We start from the raw sequence: 16905 nt of genomic DNA, 5'->3' as shown, positions 1-16905 counted from the left end.
CAATGATCCCAACACACCTCCAGACTGTGTAGGGGATGTTTGACCAAGAAACAGAATGATGGAGTGCTGCATAAGACAACCTGGCTTCCTCAATCGCTTGACCTTAACTTCCTTGAGATGGTTTGGGATATTATATATATATATATATATATATATATATATATATATATACATACAATGCTTTTAATAATTAGTATATTTTGTATATATGTTTTTGTCTTGCCTGGGGGTGGGGGGGCTGTGAATATATAATGTCATAAGGTAACAATAAGTTACTTTTGCTTGACAAGATTAATTTGTGTGCACAAACCTCCCCATGGTTACCATAGTAACATGACTCAGTTTGATCTTAAGTTGCATTTGAAAGGTTCAAGTGGAAAAAAAGGCTGATAACGAGAATAAATTACCATTTTGTTTCACAGCAGAATATTTGCCGGTAATTTTGTTTAAACTAAAACCCAATCCTACTGAAGGATTCAGTCCATTAAGTAATTATTTTACACAGTGGTCTTTTTTTCTATCCTTGTTCGTGTACTCTGTGTTAATAAAAGGAGCGCTTAAATATATTGGGTGAACCTGTGCAGCTGTGATGGTCACAATCATTTTTTCATACCATTTCATTTTCCCACTCATGCTGCTTTCAGGTAACATAATCCCCATAATCCCAGCGTTTTAATGCTTGCGCACACCATAACATAGCATATCACATGCTCATCAGTATTAGCAAAAAGGTTCTTCCTCTTTCTATTTTTATTTTATGCATACATTTTTTTGTGCAATCATTTTAATTTTAAACACAAAGCACCTCCTCAGCATCTATAGCTTGCAGACCTGCGGTGGAAGAACGACTTTACAATTGAGGGGATGAACTAGTTCCTCTTCCTCTCTCTTGCAGATGTTGATAAAAACTTATCTCTCCTTGAAGAAACATAATCAGTTTTCACGAAAGGAGCGGACGAGTTGGGAAGTTTCATTTTAATAACATCAGACAAGGCTGTATGCGGCGCAATCTGCAGGCTTCCTTATCTGTGAATATTTGCTGTCTGGAAATGTGAACAACACATCCCCTTTCTCTTTCACAAATGGCTCACCAGGCTCTCGCCGAGCTGCGCTGCTTATCGTGGCTGTTCATGTTGTCACATGATGAAACAACTGCGAGGATGGCTTCAGGAATTCCTGGTACACAACAGCTAATTACAACAAGCCATGGTTGAATGCATGACGCAAAGTTGTGGCAAAGAGGGAAAACACTGAAGAAAGGAAAGAAAAATAATCAATCCAAATTTATCATCTGGTTTCCACAAAAGACTCAGAAGCACGCTCTGTTTCCCCCTTCCTCCGTCTTTTCAGATGCTTCTTTATCAGCCAGCATCAGTGACAGTTTTCCACTCTGATGAGTTCAACGGAAACCTGCAACACACAATAAGTGATGATGAGGAAGATGAAGCTCCCTGTGGTTTTAAAAAAAATTTTCCCCACCCACAGTGAGTCTGTCATTTGTTATTTGGTTATTAATCATTGACAGAGGAGTTTTAGGAGACAAATTTAAAGAAGAGAAAAATTCATATTCATTTTTTTCCTTGCATGTCAGAACTTTAAACTGCAAATCAGATAAAATGTGAAATTATTCTGCTGGGAAAACTGAGTTTCATGAGACTTCCAAATCAAATGAATTTGAAATGTACACTTTCCACCGTATCTGAACTTTCTAGGAATTGTGGTAGTATTTTGCGTATCTTGCTGCGTCTGTGAGCCGTTTTCACGTCGTCATGGATACTTAAACATGCTATAAAAAATAAGTGAATGAATGAATGAATGAACAAATCAGTATGACAGCAAGTTCCTACACTGGAAATCCTTCCCAATGTGATTTTGAAAGGGGGAAGAGTGAAATAACCACATTATGAGGCATTTAATGAGTCATCTCAAGTGACATACAGCTGTTAAGTGGAGCTGCTATAAATGTGTGTAGATGTGATTCAATGGGATTCAAACTGGGTCACACAGCTATTAAGAGTGCAAAGTAAGTTGAGAGCAGTGTGACAGCAGTTTGCCCCTTCCTGACAAGTACTGAAGCCAGTGTTTAGCTCTGCAGGCAGCTGCAGTAGAGACGGAAGACTGAGCAACACTTTAGTCAATTAAATGTTCACTGTCAACGGAAACTAGCCTAATATTTGGATCACATGCTTCTCTAAGTTTTGGACAGCTCCTGGTGTCAGAAAGAAAAGGCAGGAAAGCATCAAGGTGCAAGGTAATTATCATCATACATCCACTACTGCATGATGATATTAAAGGTAGAGTATGTAAGATTTTCAATATTTTCTAATTAAATTAACTAAAAAAAACAAAAACATAATTAGATAGTTTTTTAAACATGTAGGTTCCAGTCTGTCCATATTTGATGCGTTATTAAATTACAAGTTTGATTCATGACAAAGACCCTTCTTGAATGTTTCCTGACCAGGAAAAAGAAAAGTACCTTTTTCCACCAGTAGGGGGAGTATAAGCCCATTTATTGCAGAGCGGCTCTGAGCTACAGCTCACAAGCGATTCCTGCCCTCATTGGAGCTGGCAAGGAGGAGGGGTGAGGGGTGAGTTTTGCTCATTACTGCCAACCTGTGGTCATTTGTGGAGGTAGCAGTTTTGAGGTTTTGCTCTCGACCTGGTGTTTGCCACCTAGTGGTGGAAAGAATCGCCTTGAAATCTTCCATACTCTGCCTTTAAGCGGAGCTAATTATTTTCTAACTATTAGAATGAATTTATTAGTCTCACGGTGGCAGAAAGCAAGTGCCCAGAAGTTAATGATGCTTTGTCTTCTAGTATCTCTGCACAGACACATGGTCATACCCATATTACTGATGATCAGTAACCGAGAACCAATCATGTTTTAGGCCTGCTGAAGAGCCCTCCTGTCATGCTGTGCACATCCCTGTTTCTGTGATGTTCCCAGTCACAGGTTAGAATCTATTCATCCTCTGTTGATTTTCTTTATGAGACTGTACATGACAGGTTCTCTGTGATAACACGTCTGCAGCTGACATCAACAAGAACCGCTAACGTCATCATAGGAGGAGGATAAAAAGGCAACAGTCGAGCTGGAAACATTTGACTGGTGCAAGGAAGCTTCCAACGATGGCTGATCTAGCAGGAAGAGGGCGACATCTGACAGGGCAACACTTTTACAGAGATCAGTTTCTTTTTTTTCTTTTTTTTTGTTGTTATTTTGTTGAGACCTGACAACAGTATTAAAACATGCTGGTGAGAAGATAAAAAGCAAAAGGTCTTGAGTGGAAAAACTATGATCCTCCAGAGCATTACTTGTTTTCCACTAACAGCACACTAACTTCTAAAGCTGAAGTGTTTTCACAGCTTTCCTGCTGGAAATGAAAACCCTGCCAGAGACCTAAAACTGTTCCTCTGCAACACCTTAGCCTGAGCAGCAGGCAGCTCTCTGCAAGAAGAAATATGAGATATCAATTCTCACTTTCGCTCTGTAATCTGATAGCGGTGGTTTTGGTATAAAAAAAAAAAGCTGCATCAAAGGATGCCATGCTGCAACATAAACTACAGAACATTTAAGGAGTAAATCTGCACTTTTGCACATTGATGTCAAATTTATCTACGAAGCAGACATCTCCTGGAGTTTGCACACATTTTTACAGAACACACAGAAAAAAATTCTGCCTGCCCTATTTTATACTCTTCATGTGCAAAATTGTACACAAAGCAAACAGCAGCTCTGAGAGTAGTCTTGCTGTTTAAACATCTAAGCTCTGCGCCTCTCCTGATAGTGTGCATGCCTCCAGCAGTAAACAGATGTGGACAGCTGCAGGCAGGCTCCAGACTCAGAATGACAAAAAGCTGCTGCAGCGATCAGCTGCCTTCTTGTTGGAAACGCAGGTTAGACGTTTCAAATGCTCTAGTCTCGGCTGTCCATCAAGGACAGTTATGCCCATTAGTTGCAGATTGATTAGTGTGAACTTCAAGCAGTGGCGACATGTGACTGGAGTGTTACATCCAACGTTAAAGAGCTATCCAAAAAAAAAAAAAAAAAAAGAAAGGTGCGGAGCTGTGTTTCACCTTGAAAGATCCAGTTTGATTTTCATCTACAGAGCTCCTTTTAACATGACATGTTGAATCAATCACCAAACTTAAAAAATAAGAAACAACTGAAACATCTTTGTTGTGCTCTTTTATTGTCAAAAGATGTTTTTAATGTCACTTAACTGGGTTTGGTTTTAAATCTTCTCTACGTTGCACCACTTAAATAGACTTGACCCACATTCACGCTTTGAGGTACACTTGACCTTAAAAAAGTAATTAGGTGCTTCATCCGTTTTATACATATTAGAAGAGACGGTAAGCATGCAAATCAAACATATCCGCTGTATTAAAAGCTCCCATCTGTTAAACATCATCTTTTTCCCCCCAGTTGATGTTAAACGTCTTCTATTCCCACAGAAAGCTTAACTTCTAATTACACATGAAAAACTGCACAGCGTGGTTCCGAATATCAAAACAGTAAATTCGCAGCAAAACGCTGACATCGATCACGTTGAGCACATTTCAAAGTGTTTTTATGGAACAAAAGGCCCCTTTGAAAACTGGCATTGAATTAAATATGCAAATTGGGTGAAGGCCTAAACAACACTTGCTTGAGATAACGCAAGACTTGATGAGCTTCCGATCATGATGTGAATTTTCATTACTGAAGACAGCGTCTTTGGCTCGTCTGCAGTTTTGATTTAATTTCTTTTTGTAAACGCGGCCTTCAACCTCCACTTATTTTTTTGTTTAAACTCGGTAGAAATATTTAAAAAGGATCAGAAACAATCTGCTGGCTTTAAACTGTAAATGTGGGTTTTTAATGAGAGTAGTTTGTCGTGCTGCTACACCCAATGTGATTCATACATGTATGTAAACACATCGCTGGACGGACAGACAAACCGTTTAACATTTTAATTAAAATCCAGCTCCTCTGCCTCATTAGATCGTCAGAAATGAGGATGTAGTTCCACAGTAACGCAAACAGAGCTGGGGATCGGTCTCACTGAAAGTTGCGCCAGCTTGTCTTGTAAATTTAAGGATCTGGATGGAGGTTCAAACTGCAGGGGGGGGCACAGAAATGACTAATTAAGAGATGACTCAGGGGTGTTGTCAGACATTTAACCACTTTCACATGAGTCAAACCACCATGCCTACTCACAGCTAAAATATCTCCATTTCCAGAACATATTCGACACTGAGTGAACAACTAGCTTGTGTTGTCTGCGTTAGTTGAAGGGAGAAACCAAAAGGTGTAAAGACAGGAGAGGCTCTGACAAACCGGTATATTTGACTGAGTCAGAGATTCTGTGAAACAACAAAGCTTATTAGGTTCAACCCTGGTGACTAAACACTAACGATGATCAGAGGAGAGGATAAGTACACACCCACTTCACCTTGTAATTTACAGACAAGCTGCTGCTAATGTTTCAGTGTCTGACACTAATTCTGGGGGTGAGGAAGACCAAGCAAACACAATGCATGGCGTTAGCAGATTTCTTTTACCATAAAATGCACACAGGATGCTTCCAGGTGAGAAAAGAAATAGACTGCAACAGCAACTGAGTCCTCATAGAGTCCTACAGTGGATCTTCATGCGGTGGATTTACTGGTGGATCGCTTAGAGCAGTGTTGTCCCCAACCTTTTCTGTACCGCGGACCGGTTTAATGTCTGACAATATTTTCACGGCCCAATCTAATGGTGAAGCTTATAAAAACTAAATAAAATGACAAGATCGGCATTAAAAACTGTTGTATTTTCTCTGTAGTAATAATAATGAACGTAAATCCACTGTGGTATCATGTGCAACTTTATTAGCGGTGTCCTCGTAACGTCACACCAACAACAAAACATCACATGAGCAACATCGTTTCTACCCGACACAATGCAACACACTCTGGTCGCTATGATAATGTTTCAACATACCTGCAAAATGAGACACAACACGAAAACAAACTTCATGATTTTGCTCGCTGTGACGTGCATAGAGTGAGACGGATGCAACAGAGAAAACTGGTCACTTTTCAAAACATCATTCGCGTAAAAATAAAATATAATAATGGAAATTATTTTTTCTTTCTTTGTGGCCAAATGACCAAATGACCCACGGCCCAGCCCGGGGGTTGGAGATCACTGGCTTAGAGGGTTTGCACATATGAACTAGTTCATCAGGGGGTTGTGGACCTTAATACTTTCACTTCATAGTAAGTGACTTCCTGGTTTGAAGCTCCGCTGTGGTCTGCCAGAGTGAAATATATCCACAGCCATGCATATTAAGTTAATTTCTCATTCTAAATTGGATTAAGCAGACTTAGCAAATGAATCTGCAAATAAAATGTCACTCATGGTAAATATAATCAAAAGAGAAAAAAAACGGAAATACTGCTGATTTTCATAGCCAGTTTAAATCCAAAACTCTGAACTCAACGTTGTCTAAAGGCGATTAGTTATGTGACATTAACAACCAATTTATCCCCTACTTTTCCTTCAAAACCTGCAATGGAAAATCTACAGGGGCTGTAAATAAAGGACAAAAAAGGCTGTCTCTTCGGACAGTATTTACATTGCTGCTTTGTTCCTTCTAAGCTACTGCAGAAACAGCATTGGACCAACTCTATAAGCACAACTTACTCAATATTTTACAGCATTTCTCTCCTAGATCATCCCACACTGGAACATTAAATGATTACATACTCCCTGAGGAAAATGTTATTTATTTCTCTACTTTTTCTTTAACTGGTATATCTGTTAACATCTGTGCTGCAAACAGGCAAAAAGGTGGACGTGTGGCCATTTAAAAGAAACATTAAAATTTGAACATGTAATATGGAAATCTCCTGATAAACTGAAATTGCCGTCTGCAGGTGACATGTTAACCTTTACCTGTCTTCAGTGAAGTCCCTACTAAGGACATCTGTGCAACACATCCTTAATCATGTCTCTGCCAAGAGAGACTATAATGAAGGATCTTCGTGAATCTAATTAGCAACGGTCTGTTTCTTGAGGTTTTTCTTTTTGTGTGTGTGCTAAAAGCAGCATTGTTCACACTGGCCGGAAATGTCACCACGTTGTCTTAGTGTGGTGTTATGCTACATGCCTGATCCTGACCCCATAACAAGATCCTGTCTTAGAGCAAGTGTGCATAATTAGGTACTTTTGTGAGTCTGAATAAATACATTTTATGCCCTGACAAAGCTAAAGCGTGCTCATGCATCGAAAACTAATGATGTACGTGGACATAGAAGCTCTAAGAGAAAGGAAGAGGGTTATGAAAATAACAAAGAGGAGAAGAAAAGAAGCACAGAATGACAGCGCTGACAAACAAAACAGGTCCTCGGTTTTCATCAGTGTTACTTTCGCATGCTTAATGATCACCCTCCTGCATGCCAAACCAGAGAGCATCACCAGCTGAGGGGAAAGCTGGGAAAAATCAGAAGAAAAGAAAGAAGAAGAAGAAAAATCTGTGGTCCAGCTCTTGTGTTTGATGTCTGTTTTCACTGACACACTTGAAAAACGGATGTGGGAGCAAGGTTGTACTTTGTAAGGAAGGACACTGTCGGATTTTTTTTTTTTTTTTTTTTTTTAAAAGAAAAAAGACAGGGGGTATAAAACCATGGAGGGGTAATAAATCACGTCAGCGATGCATGAACACATTCATGAGGCAGTGAGGTGAAAGGAAATGTGCAATACAAGGCTATTACATCCAGCGGTGCGGGGACGAGGCGAGACTTGTGTGTAAAGCTCAATCAGTGTTTCAACAAATGATTTCTTCCTGATTTGACAAATGCTTTGGTTTTACACTACAAAGACAATACCAACTAATAAATCATCAAGTCTTACAGTCTACCTGTAAATATCTTTTTGCTACCATGAGCAGGCTGAAAACTGGCAGCTATTTCAGCTTAACTCCTGACAGGAAGGTTTAAATTATTAAGCACAAGCTTCAACGTTGACTTCTGTACGCAGGCTGAACATGTGAGACAATGAGCTCACAGAAGAGGTCAGTTCACAGGAAGGAAGATACTTCTCCATCAGTCCTACACTGAAAAGTATCTTGCAGACAGCTTGCAGGTAGATTCCACACATTTATATGGCGAGTCTTCCCAGAACAATACTGGCTTTTTGGTGCCTCATTTTACATATATATGTATATATATTAGGGGTGTGATGATATGCTTTTGTCCCGATTCGATTCTGATTTTTTGGGTGCTGATTCGACTTAAATTGCGATTCTCACAATTCTCCGATATTGCGGGTTTTGTCGAGTAAAAACAAACAAAAAAGAAAAATGTATAAAACTTTTTTGCTTGTCATTTTTCTTTATTTCAATGAGGAAAAAACAACGCAGTCGCCAGACCATCATTCTGCTGCTATAATGCCCATGAAAACAAGTATAAAGATCAATTAAAAACAATAGAAATAGATTTTTTAACAAAACAATCGATTTTAAAATTGTGAAGAAAAAAATCCCAATTATTCAATTCGATTTTCCCACCCCAATATATATATATATATATATATATATATATATATATATATATATATATTCATTCATTCATTCATTCATTTTCCGAACCGCTTATTCCAATTCAGGGTCGCGGGGAAGCTGGAGCCTATCCCAGCCGGCTTTGGGCGACAGGGTACACCCTGGACAGCTCGCCAGTCCATCGCAGGGCCACACACAGAGAGACGAACGACCACACTCACGCTCACACTCACTCCTAGGGGCAATGTAGAGTGACCAATTAACCTATCATGCATGTGTTTGGATGGTGGGAGGAAGCCGGAGTACCCGGAGAGAACCCACACATACACGGGGAGAACATGCAAACTCCACACAGAAAGGCCACTGACCAAACCAGCGACCTTCTTGCTGTGAGGCCACAGTGCTAACCACTGCGCCACCGTGCAGCCTATATATATATATATATATATATCTCTATATATATATATATATATATATCTATATATATCTATATATATCTATATATATCTCTATATATCTATATATATATATATATATATCTCTATATATATATATCTATATATATATAGATATATATATATCTATATCTATATATATGTATCTATATGTATACATATATATATATATATATACATACACATACATACACACACACACACACACACACACACACACTCACACACATATATATATATATATATATATATATATATATATATATATATATATATATATATATATATATATATATATATGATGTATATATGTATATTTTTGATGTATATATATATATGCACCAAAAAAACTACAGAAAAAAAGCCAGCTTGACTACAAATTGGCTTGTTCCTAAGACAGCCAAAAAGGTCAGTCCATTAAATTTTTAGTTTCTGTCAAATATGTTATCAACTAAAGGCAACACAAGCTTCAGAGCATATTTGAACTTTTTAATTTGTGCTTTGTTTCCCCCTTTTTTCCTCCTTTGAGACTCAGACTCCCTCAACGAAACCAACTGTCTACAGAGAGAAGCAGACAAACAAAAATTGGCCTAAAGCATCTTAAAACAGATTACCACGAATGTATTAGCCTTTGTAATAGTTATTTCATTCACCCAGTATTCTGATCATTTCATATTTTTTCACACAGAAGAACAAAGAGCAAACATAATACAAATATAGGCTTTACAAACTATTTTAAAGTGAAGATAGGTTAATAGAAAACAAAAAAACAACTATGCTGCCACCTACTGGGCAACACAGTTCAGCCTTTGCTTGCCAAGAAACATCCATCAATTCATTTTATACACCTGTTTATCCAAAGCAAGGCCTTTGGAAACAAGACACAATTTCTCACATTGCCCACCTCATAATAAGCTCTGTCCTGGTAAGGATCAGGAGAAGTTGATGCTGCCTGCAGATGTGTAGTATCCAGTACAGTCTGTTGAATATCTTTGCGACAGATGGACGTTGTTCAGTTCAAACTCCCCAAAACTATGATGACCAAATGTCTGTAACAAGAAGAATACATGTGCAAATTTCAAAATATCATAATTGCAAAGAACAGTCAGCTTCATAATACCAAATGTCCAACCTCTGTGGTAATAAGGAAAATGAAAGACTGCAATGTTAAGAAAGACAAAACTAGCATCCAGAAAATGTATTTCTGGATGTGCATTACTGACGTAACTCGCACGGAAAAATACAACGCTTTGATTCCACAACTCGACAAAAGCACTGTTTCTTTCTATGTCATCATCCCAGGTGTTTTTGTTCTAATAAAATGTCTTTAGTACTCTTTAAAAAGTTTCTTTTAGTCTTAAAGTCACATTTTAGGCGATATAAAATGTGTTGTTTTAAAAAATAGAATGCATTTTTAAGATTTTATATATTAGGACATTTTAAAGCAATAAATAAGTCATAAAGCATATGGACCATTGAGATACTGGTCCTCAAAATTAGGTAAACAGCATCCCATGACCAATATGCATTCAGCAACTAACTGATAAAAAAAATGTCTTGTGTAATTTTCTTTAAGTATATGTTTTTCCATGTTACTAAGTTCACGGTATATCACATCAGTGTGGAGGAGTTTAGTCTCACTCTTCTACACAAAGGTTGCCTCAGTTCACTGAGGTTAGAAGGAATTTATTTATATTTATTACCTCCACCTTGGCAGAGGCCATGTGGTCAGCAGGTTTCGTCGGTGTGTTTTTCAGCAATATAACAAAATGTTATAAACAGATTTTGATGACATTTTCAGGAAATTTCAGAAATGGAATAATGAACAAGTTATCAGATTGTGGGGATGATCTGGATCACCGCCTGGATACAGGAATGTTTTAAAAGGATTCTTTCCAAGGAGGAAATAGGGATCATTTTGCCATAGAAGCTCAAAAATACACTCAAAAATAATGACCAAAATCATTAAAAAAAAACAAAAAAAAACATGACTAACCAGACTGATTCTTCTTTTTGAGTGATTCTCTTTCACATTTGCGAGTTTGCTTGGAATCAAGTATGATGGACTCAAAATGGTTTGCGACCAATGTGCAGCAACAAAGCCTTCTCTGCTTTCACAGCCTGCTGATGATCTGATATTCAAATGTATTTGATCAGCAGCACCAGGCTGCTACTAATGTCCCTCCTTCCTATAGAAGCAGCAATAATATATATTATTAGTGCAATTATATCAATTACAGAACAAAAACAACCACAACGAGACTTTCTGAGCAACAGTTGGACGTCACAGAAAAGGAAAAGCACTGGTGTAAATAATAAAACTATTGTCTGACTTCCCCATAGCTTCTTCACATTCTTCCTCTGTACTTGTTGCAAATTTTAAAACATCTGATACAAAAAAGGCAACACTAGTTGAAAAATCAAGCAGACTAAAAATAGATAAAGTCCTTTATGAACACACCTGGGATCTAAAATCTGACTGCCGTGACTTTTAATGAGATAAAGTGCTTATAAATTTCCTTATTTCATTTTGCAGGTAATCTGGGAACATAATCGTGTAGTACCAGTCTAAAATCAAAACACCTTTTGCAATAGCTGATAGAAGTCAGTCAGACTCAAAATGAGCCCAGTAATCCTCTGGTGCAGGGGGGTTCGGCGTTCCCCCAACATCTCTCTACTTACAGACTAAATGGCAAATTCTTGAGACTCCAAATGTAGTGGAAATGTCAACTACAGCTGTAAATCCGATTAATATACTGAGAGCAAAATGGTTATAGCAATAATGTTACAACATGGCATGAGCAAGATCTAATTTGTATTTTTAGTAAGATTAAAATCTCCATTTAATCCATCTAAAGACACAAACTTGGCACCTGTTATGCTATTAAACCATTTAAAAATCTAAATTCTTCAAAGCATTCATTGCAATTTCATCATATTTTTTCTAAGATTTATAACTTGTCACCATCTGCGTCTACAACAGATTTTTTCACCACAAGCTTATTATTACGTGACGGTTGTTATATATTAAACAACAGATGGACAGAGAGGACAGGTCTGGGTGTAATTCAAGACAAGTGCATTTCCTCTAACCTTTAATATGTTTCTGGCATCAAAAGCCTCTCTTTCACTCAGGGTTTGTCTTCCTGTCCCTCCTGCGTCTTCAACTGGAAAAACACCAGACAGAACAGCTGAACAATGCAACACTGAGAAAAACAACACAGATAAGTTATCTTTCTGATCCAATAAACATATTTACTCGCAGCGTGTTTCATTACAACAGTACAGTGGCTGTCAAGGTTACTTAGCTTGTAAAAGGATCTTGTGAAATAGGGACTAAGGAGAAAGGGGGGGGGGGCTTGTCTACATGGTGGTAAACACGATCAGCATTGGTGGGCCTCTCACTTGTTCTGTGCTGTTGGTCAATCCGGTGCAAATTTGAGAACTGCTGCTGGATTGGATCCATGTCCAAAATGAATAAAGACATTGTCAGAGTACTTGGAAAACACACCACTCAGTGCACGTAAACAGCGCTGAGGCCAAACACTGAACTGCCTCCCCCGATTCCCCTCTGCACAAATTAGTTGCTGCGATTGTTCAAGGCTCAGCGTTGTCGTCACTCCAATCCCAGTCCGAGCCAAAAGATAATAAGGGGACATTGGCAAGCATGTTTCTGGCAAGCAGATACCAGGGTGATCACAGCACGTCCCATCCTCGCAGCTGTGCTAGTAACTCTGCATTTGTGGGTATTAAGTTTCTTTACCTGTGGAGTCTTTTCTGAACAGAGTGTTCATCACAGTGCCATGCAGCTTCACTCTGTCCCACTCTCTGATCATCAACCCTGCAGAGACAAAATGCTCCACCAGCCGATCTGCAATCATCTGCAACCTGGAGTGCGACAATATTCAAAGACTGAAATTGCTTTAAAACACCGAAATAATGAACTTTAAATGTTTTTCATTCTTCTTTGATGCACTGACTTATCTGATCCATCTTTCACATTGACTTTGGCATACAGAACATCCACCATGGCCGGGTCATCATTCATGTACTCTATGCCGGTCACGTCCAACAGCACAGGCTTTCCTTCAGTGATGTCTCTAATGGGAAAAAAAAAAACATAACAGAGCAGATCATTCTGATGGAACTCAAAAAGCTTTTATGTTAGAGATAAAAAAAAAATATTGCAGCTATTTAAAAACTTATAGACATTTTTACAAGGTCACCCTGTTGTGGGCAAGGTGACCTTTCCACAGAAATCCAAACAGGCTGTTATTAAAAAAATAAATAAATAAATAAATAAATAAAAAATCTCAAATCTGAGATTGGACTTAAAATAAACTGTGTAACCAAATAAAATCAAGGCTGGCAATAAAATAAGATGCAGCAGTTGGACTGAGATATGAAACATCCTACAATTACTACAATATGACTATAATGTACAATCCTTTTAAGCAACATTACTTACTTACTTTATTCTTTATTTCAGACCCAGAAGGATCCATTTAAAAAAAAAAAAAAGAAAAAAAGAAAAAAAACTTAATTTAATTTTTAAATTATTATTCTTAATTGTTTAATGTGTTTTAACTTTGAACCATGATTTTTATCTTTGTGGTGGACATTGTCTTACCTTCTGTTACAACACAATTGAAATGACGGTTCAGAAATTGCTTGTTAAACTAAAGCTGTAAAAATCAGGTCATTTCCACATCACTATGACCCCAGTGGACTCTCGTGCAGCTGCTCACAAAACACAAGCTGCTGAACAAGCAAAGGCACAATTCTTTAGTGACATATAGTATTTGGTACCAAGATGTTAATGGCAATATGAGGTTCATGTTGACATCACTGCTTTGTTCAGCACAGTCCTCAAGCAGCCATCATAACCAATTCATCCAGCTAAATTAATAATTCATGGGTGAATATTTGTCCAGTTTTTCAAAGTTTATTCCCAAATCCAACATGTAAACTCAGACATTACTGGTTACTTTAGGTTATATGTGAGAACTAGATATTAGCACCACCTTAGCTATAAGATAAACAATGTGCAACTAATGTGTGAACTCATCATGTTTAACATAGACATGAAAAAGAAGGGAAAAAAGGATTAATTTCTTGGTATATGAGGGTCTGAAATTTTTAACAAACTAGTATAACAATTACTTTAAAGATGTATTACGTATTTTCCTGATCTTAAAAGTCTGTGTTACAGACTTGTTTGATGACACAGTGACACCTATCATGTGCATTTCTGGAGCTGCTGCAGCGTCCCAAGGCTGAGGAACCACACCATACAACTTTTTCATCCAGGATTTCGTGTGACATTGCAACAGAGTTTTGCTTTCCTACCTGTAAAAACACCGGCTGTTTTGAACACACAACATTGCTGGTTCAGCAAAGAAATGCAAGAAGACTAAACGAGAGAATAAAACAAAACAAGAGTTGTTGCAAGATCGTCTTTTGCTGGTTGGAGAGGGCTAACAGGTCAGGTAGGATGGAAGATGGATGCCAAATTAGCCGTTGATAGGTTCTAATATGTGTCTTTAATGAAAGTTTTCCGATTGGAAATACTTGAAAGCTATAGTTGGTGAGCTTGCTCAGAGACATTTTTTTTTTATTCTGGGTGAAGTGATTCCACATCTTGATAGTAGTCGATACATTTTGTAATTATGAACAATAAGAACTATTGTTTGAACGTTTGGACCAAAATAAAGTTGTGAATTTCCTATATTTTGTAAGCTTCTGCTCCCGGCTCCCCTCTTCCCCCTCCTGCAGTACATACCTGATAGCCACATCCTGCATATAAATCTTGCTAGCTCTCCAGCATTACCCACCCCAGCTTTAAACTGTATGGTAATTGGTCTATATGTACCTGTAAACATACACTTTTACAATGTTTTTCATCAACCTGTTCATAAAAATACTCAAATACCACTTAAGCTGTATTTGGCAAGGCATCTTTTTTACTGCCTCCAGGAGATTATCAGAAGACTCAAGAGGTAGCTGATAAATTCAGCTTAGAATCACTATAAACTGCTTTCATCTTCACGTAAACTAACAGGGCCTTTGTGGTTCATTTCAAACATAGTCTTAGAACACATTCAAAGGTTGTTTTAGAGGTGAAATAAAGGTTTTCACCCCAAAAAAGTAAGAGTAAGACATGCTATTACCTAATTCTGATTAGTCTTAGTCATTTTTTTATGTGCTACACTTTGGTTGTTGCCTCACAGCATTTTTGTCATACAGTAATGGCACACATTTCTATGCCAGGTAGAGCCTCTTCTTTCATCTGACACCTTGTTTGTGTGGTCTGCTTGAAGTGGAGAAATTAGCAGAACTGTATGGTGGACATTGCTGATTTCATGTTTTTGTTATTTTCCCATATCATTGCCTCAGATTAGAGCAGAGTCTTGCGTTGATGTGGCAATTTTGATGCATAGCAATACATTTTATGGACAAGTGGTAAATCAGAGTGAAGATATTGTGACATGTTGCTTTAGATTTTTTAAAAAAAAATTTTTATTGTAGACTTTAGTTTTTACTAGGTTCAAATCTGTCTTGTCAGAGGTTTTCTTACCAATAAGAAAATAAGTGGAGATCACATTTGTGCTGTGAAAGGAAATTTAGTGTTTATTGCAATATCTTTTGCTTTACCTCTGCATTAAAAAAACACACACATTCAGCTCTTACCTGATGAAACTTTGACATTCTTGGAGGTGTTCACATGCTTTTCTCACTTCTAAATCATTTAAGAGCGTCAGGGTGCCAACAGTCAGATGAAGCTTTGCAGGGTTCTGGAAGATGCTTTCCTCCACTCCGTGATCCTACACATCAGATGATGACAATTTATGAACGCATTATTCAGAATGATGTGATATACCGATTTTAAAAATGATAACCAGAATTATCCCCTGTTATTTAGGTATGAAATACCTGCGAGCACCGCTGCAACACGTCATCTTTAAACCTCTGGAATCCAGCCTGAATTTTAGGATTATTCAGTGGGAATGACAGGAAATGAGTGAAAGGCTGCTTCTTCCGGAAACTCTCCACCAAAACCTCAATGCGGGTAAGTGCAGATGAAACTGCAGCTTTTTTGGCACCTGTGATAACTGTCAGACAAAAAGACAAAGTGAAGTTGGATTCAACCAAAGAAACTTCAGATTAACCTGATTTGCTCTTCATCCTCACCAATCTGTCCTTCCACTCCTTGTTTGGGGATGTTGATAGATGTTTTTGTGTCAAACTCAAGACGTCTACGTGTTTCTCCCTTTTTCCCAATGATATACCTGAAGCACACAGATTAAATACAGAAACACACGTTAAGGCTGCTACTTGGACACTTTTTAAGTCGATGAAAATACAGTTCAAGTACAACATGTGCATTTTGTATGTGACTCACTTGTAAAGAACACTTGGTAGATCAACAGCACAGCGGTATCCTTTATCTGTCTGTTGAATGAAGTGGCTGTCACAAGATTCATCTTCTGGGAACTCCTCACTCTCTGTAGACATAAATACTGTGTTGGTTTCTGTTAAAGTAACTGTAGAAGTTAAACTTGTCTTAGTTGTAAACATCGACATAGTTGCACTTACCCGATGGTCCCAGATAGGACACATCTTCTTCCTCATAATGTTCTTCCTTAACTATGTTCCTGCGATATATTCTTCCATCTATATTGATAAGAGGTGGGCGCAGAACATCCATATTTTGGACACTTTCGCTAAACCTCGAGTTTACAACAGAAACAAAATGACGGCGAAAAATACACCGTATAAATTATCTTACTTTGTATTTATAACCAGCTTAGCAAGCAACTTCTTCATAGACGTGCCGGTTGATGGATGCAATTTTACGACAGTAAGTGTTTTGGTAGATCTACAAAACACATGACGACACCACTCCGTAAAAAAATGAT

At 37.9% G+C, this 16905-nt stretch overlaps 1 protein-coding gene and 1 long non-coding RNA gene across 2 annotated transcripts; one reads left to right on the top strand and one right to left on the bottom strand.

Annotated features, from left to right (window-relative positions):
* Positions 1–380: 380 nt before the first annotated feature.
* On the bottom strand, positions 381–16818 carry ascc1 (activating signal cointegrator 1 complex subunit 1). Its single transcript, XM_079260709.1, has 10 exons — positions 16583–16818; positions 16389–16491; positions 16178–16275; positions 15920–16098; positions 15677–15810; positions 12967–13086; positions 12750–12874; positions 12080–12153; positions 9891–10035; positions 381–1410 (listed from the first exon to the last, which is right to left on the bottom strand). Exons 1-9 carry the CDS (start codon positions 16692–16694, stop codon positions 9919–9921), a joined length of 1062 nt encoding a protein of 353 aa, XP_079116835.1. The 5' UTR covers positions 16695–16818; the 3' UTR covers positions 381–1410; positions 9891–9918.
* Positions 2112–3167, top strand: LOC306771663. The gene is made up of 3 exons (XR_013771766.1): positions 2112–2251; positions 2892–2956; positions 3035–3167. It is a non-coding gene; the product is annotated as an uncharacterized lncRNA (long non-coding RNA).
* Positions 16819–16905: the final 87 nt, after the last annotated feature.

The sequence above is a fragment of the Telmatherina bonti genome, assembly GCF_933228915.1.
Source record: "Telmatherina bonti genome assembly, chromosome: 21".
Classification (NCBI taxonomy): domain Eukaryota; kingdom Metazoa; phylum Chordata; class Actinopteri; order Atheriniformes; family Telmatherinidae; genus Telmatherina; species Telmatherina bonti.
Note: the sequence above shows the minus strand (reverse complement) of the source record. Positions and strands in the feature narration are given on the sequence as shown.

Excerpts from the sequence above, each read along its gene's own strand:
- ascc1 (XM_079260709.1), bottom strand. The coding sequence starts at position 16,694 with ATGGATGTTCTGCGCCCACCTCTTATCAATATAGATGGAAGAATATAT. Across the intron at positions 16,099-16,177 it reads AGGAGTGGAAGGACAGATTG|TTATCACAGGTGCCAAAAAA; the intron begins GTGAGGATGAAG and ends TTTGTCTGACAG. Across the intron at positions 10,036-12,079 it reads ATGCCAGAAACATATTAAAG|ACATTTGGTCATCATAGTTT; the intron begins GTTAGAGGAAAT and ends TTCTTGTTACAG.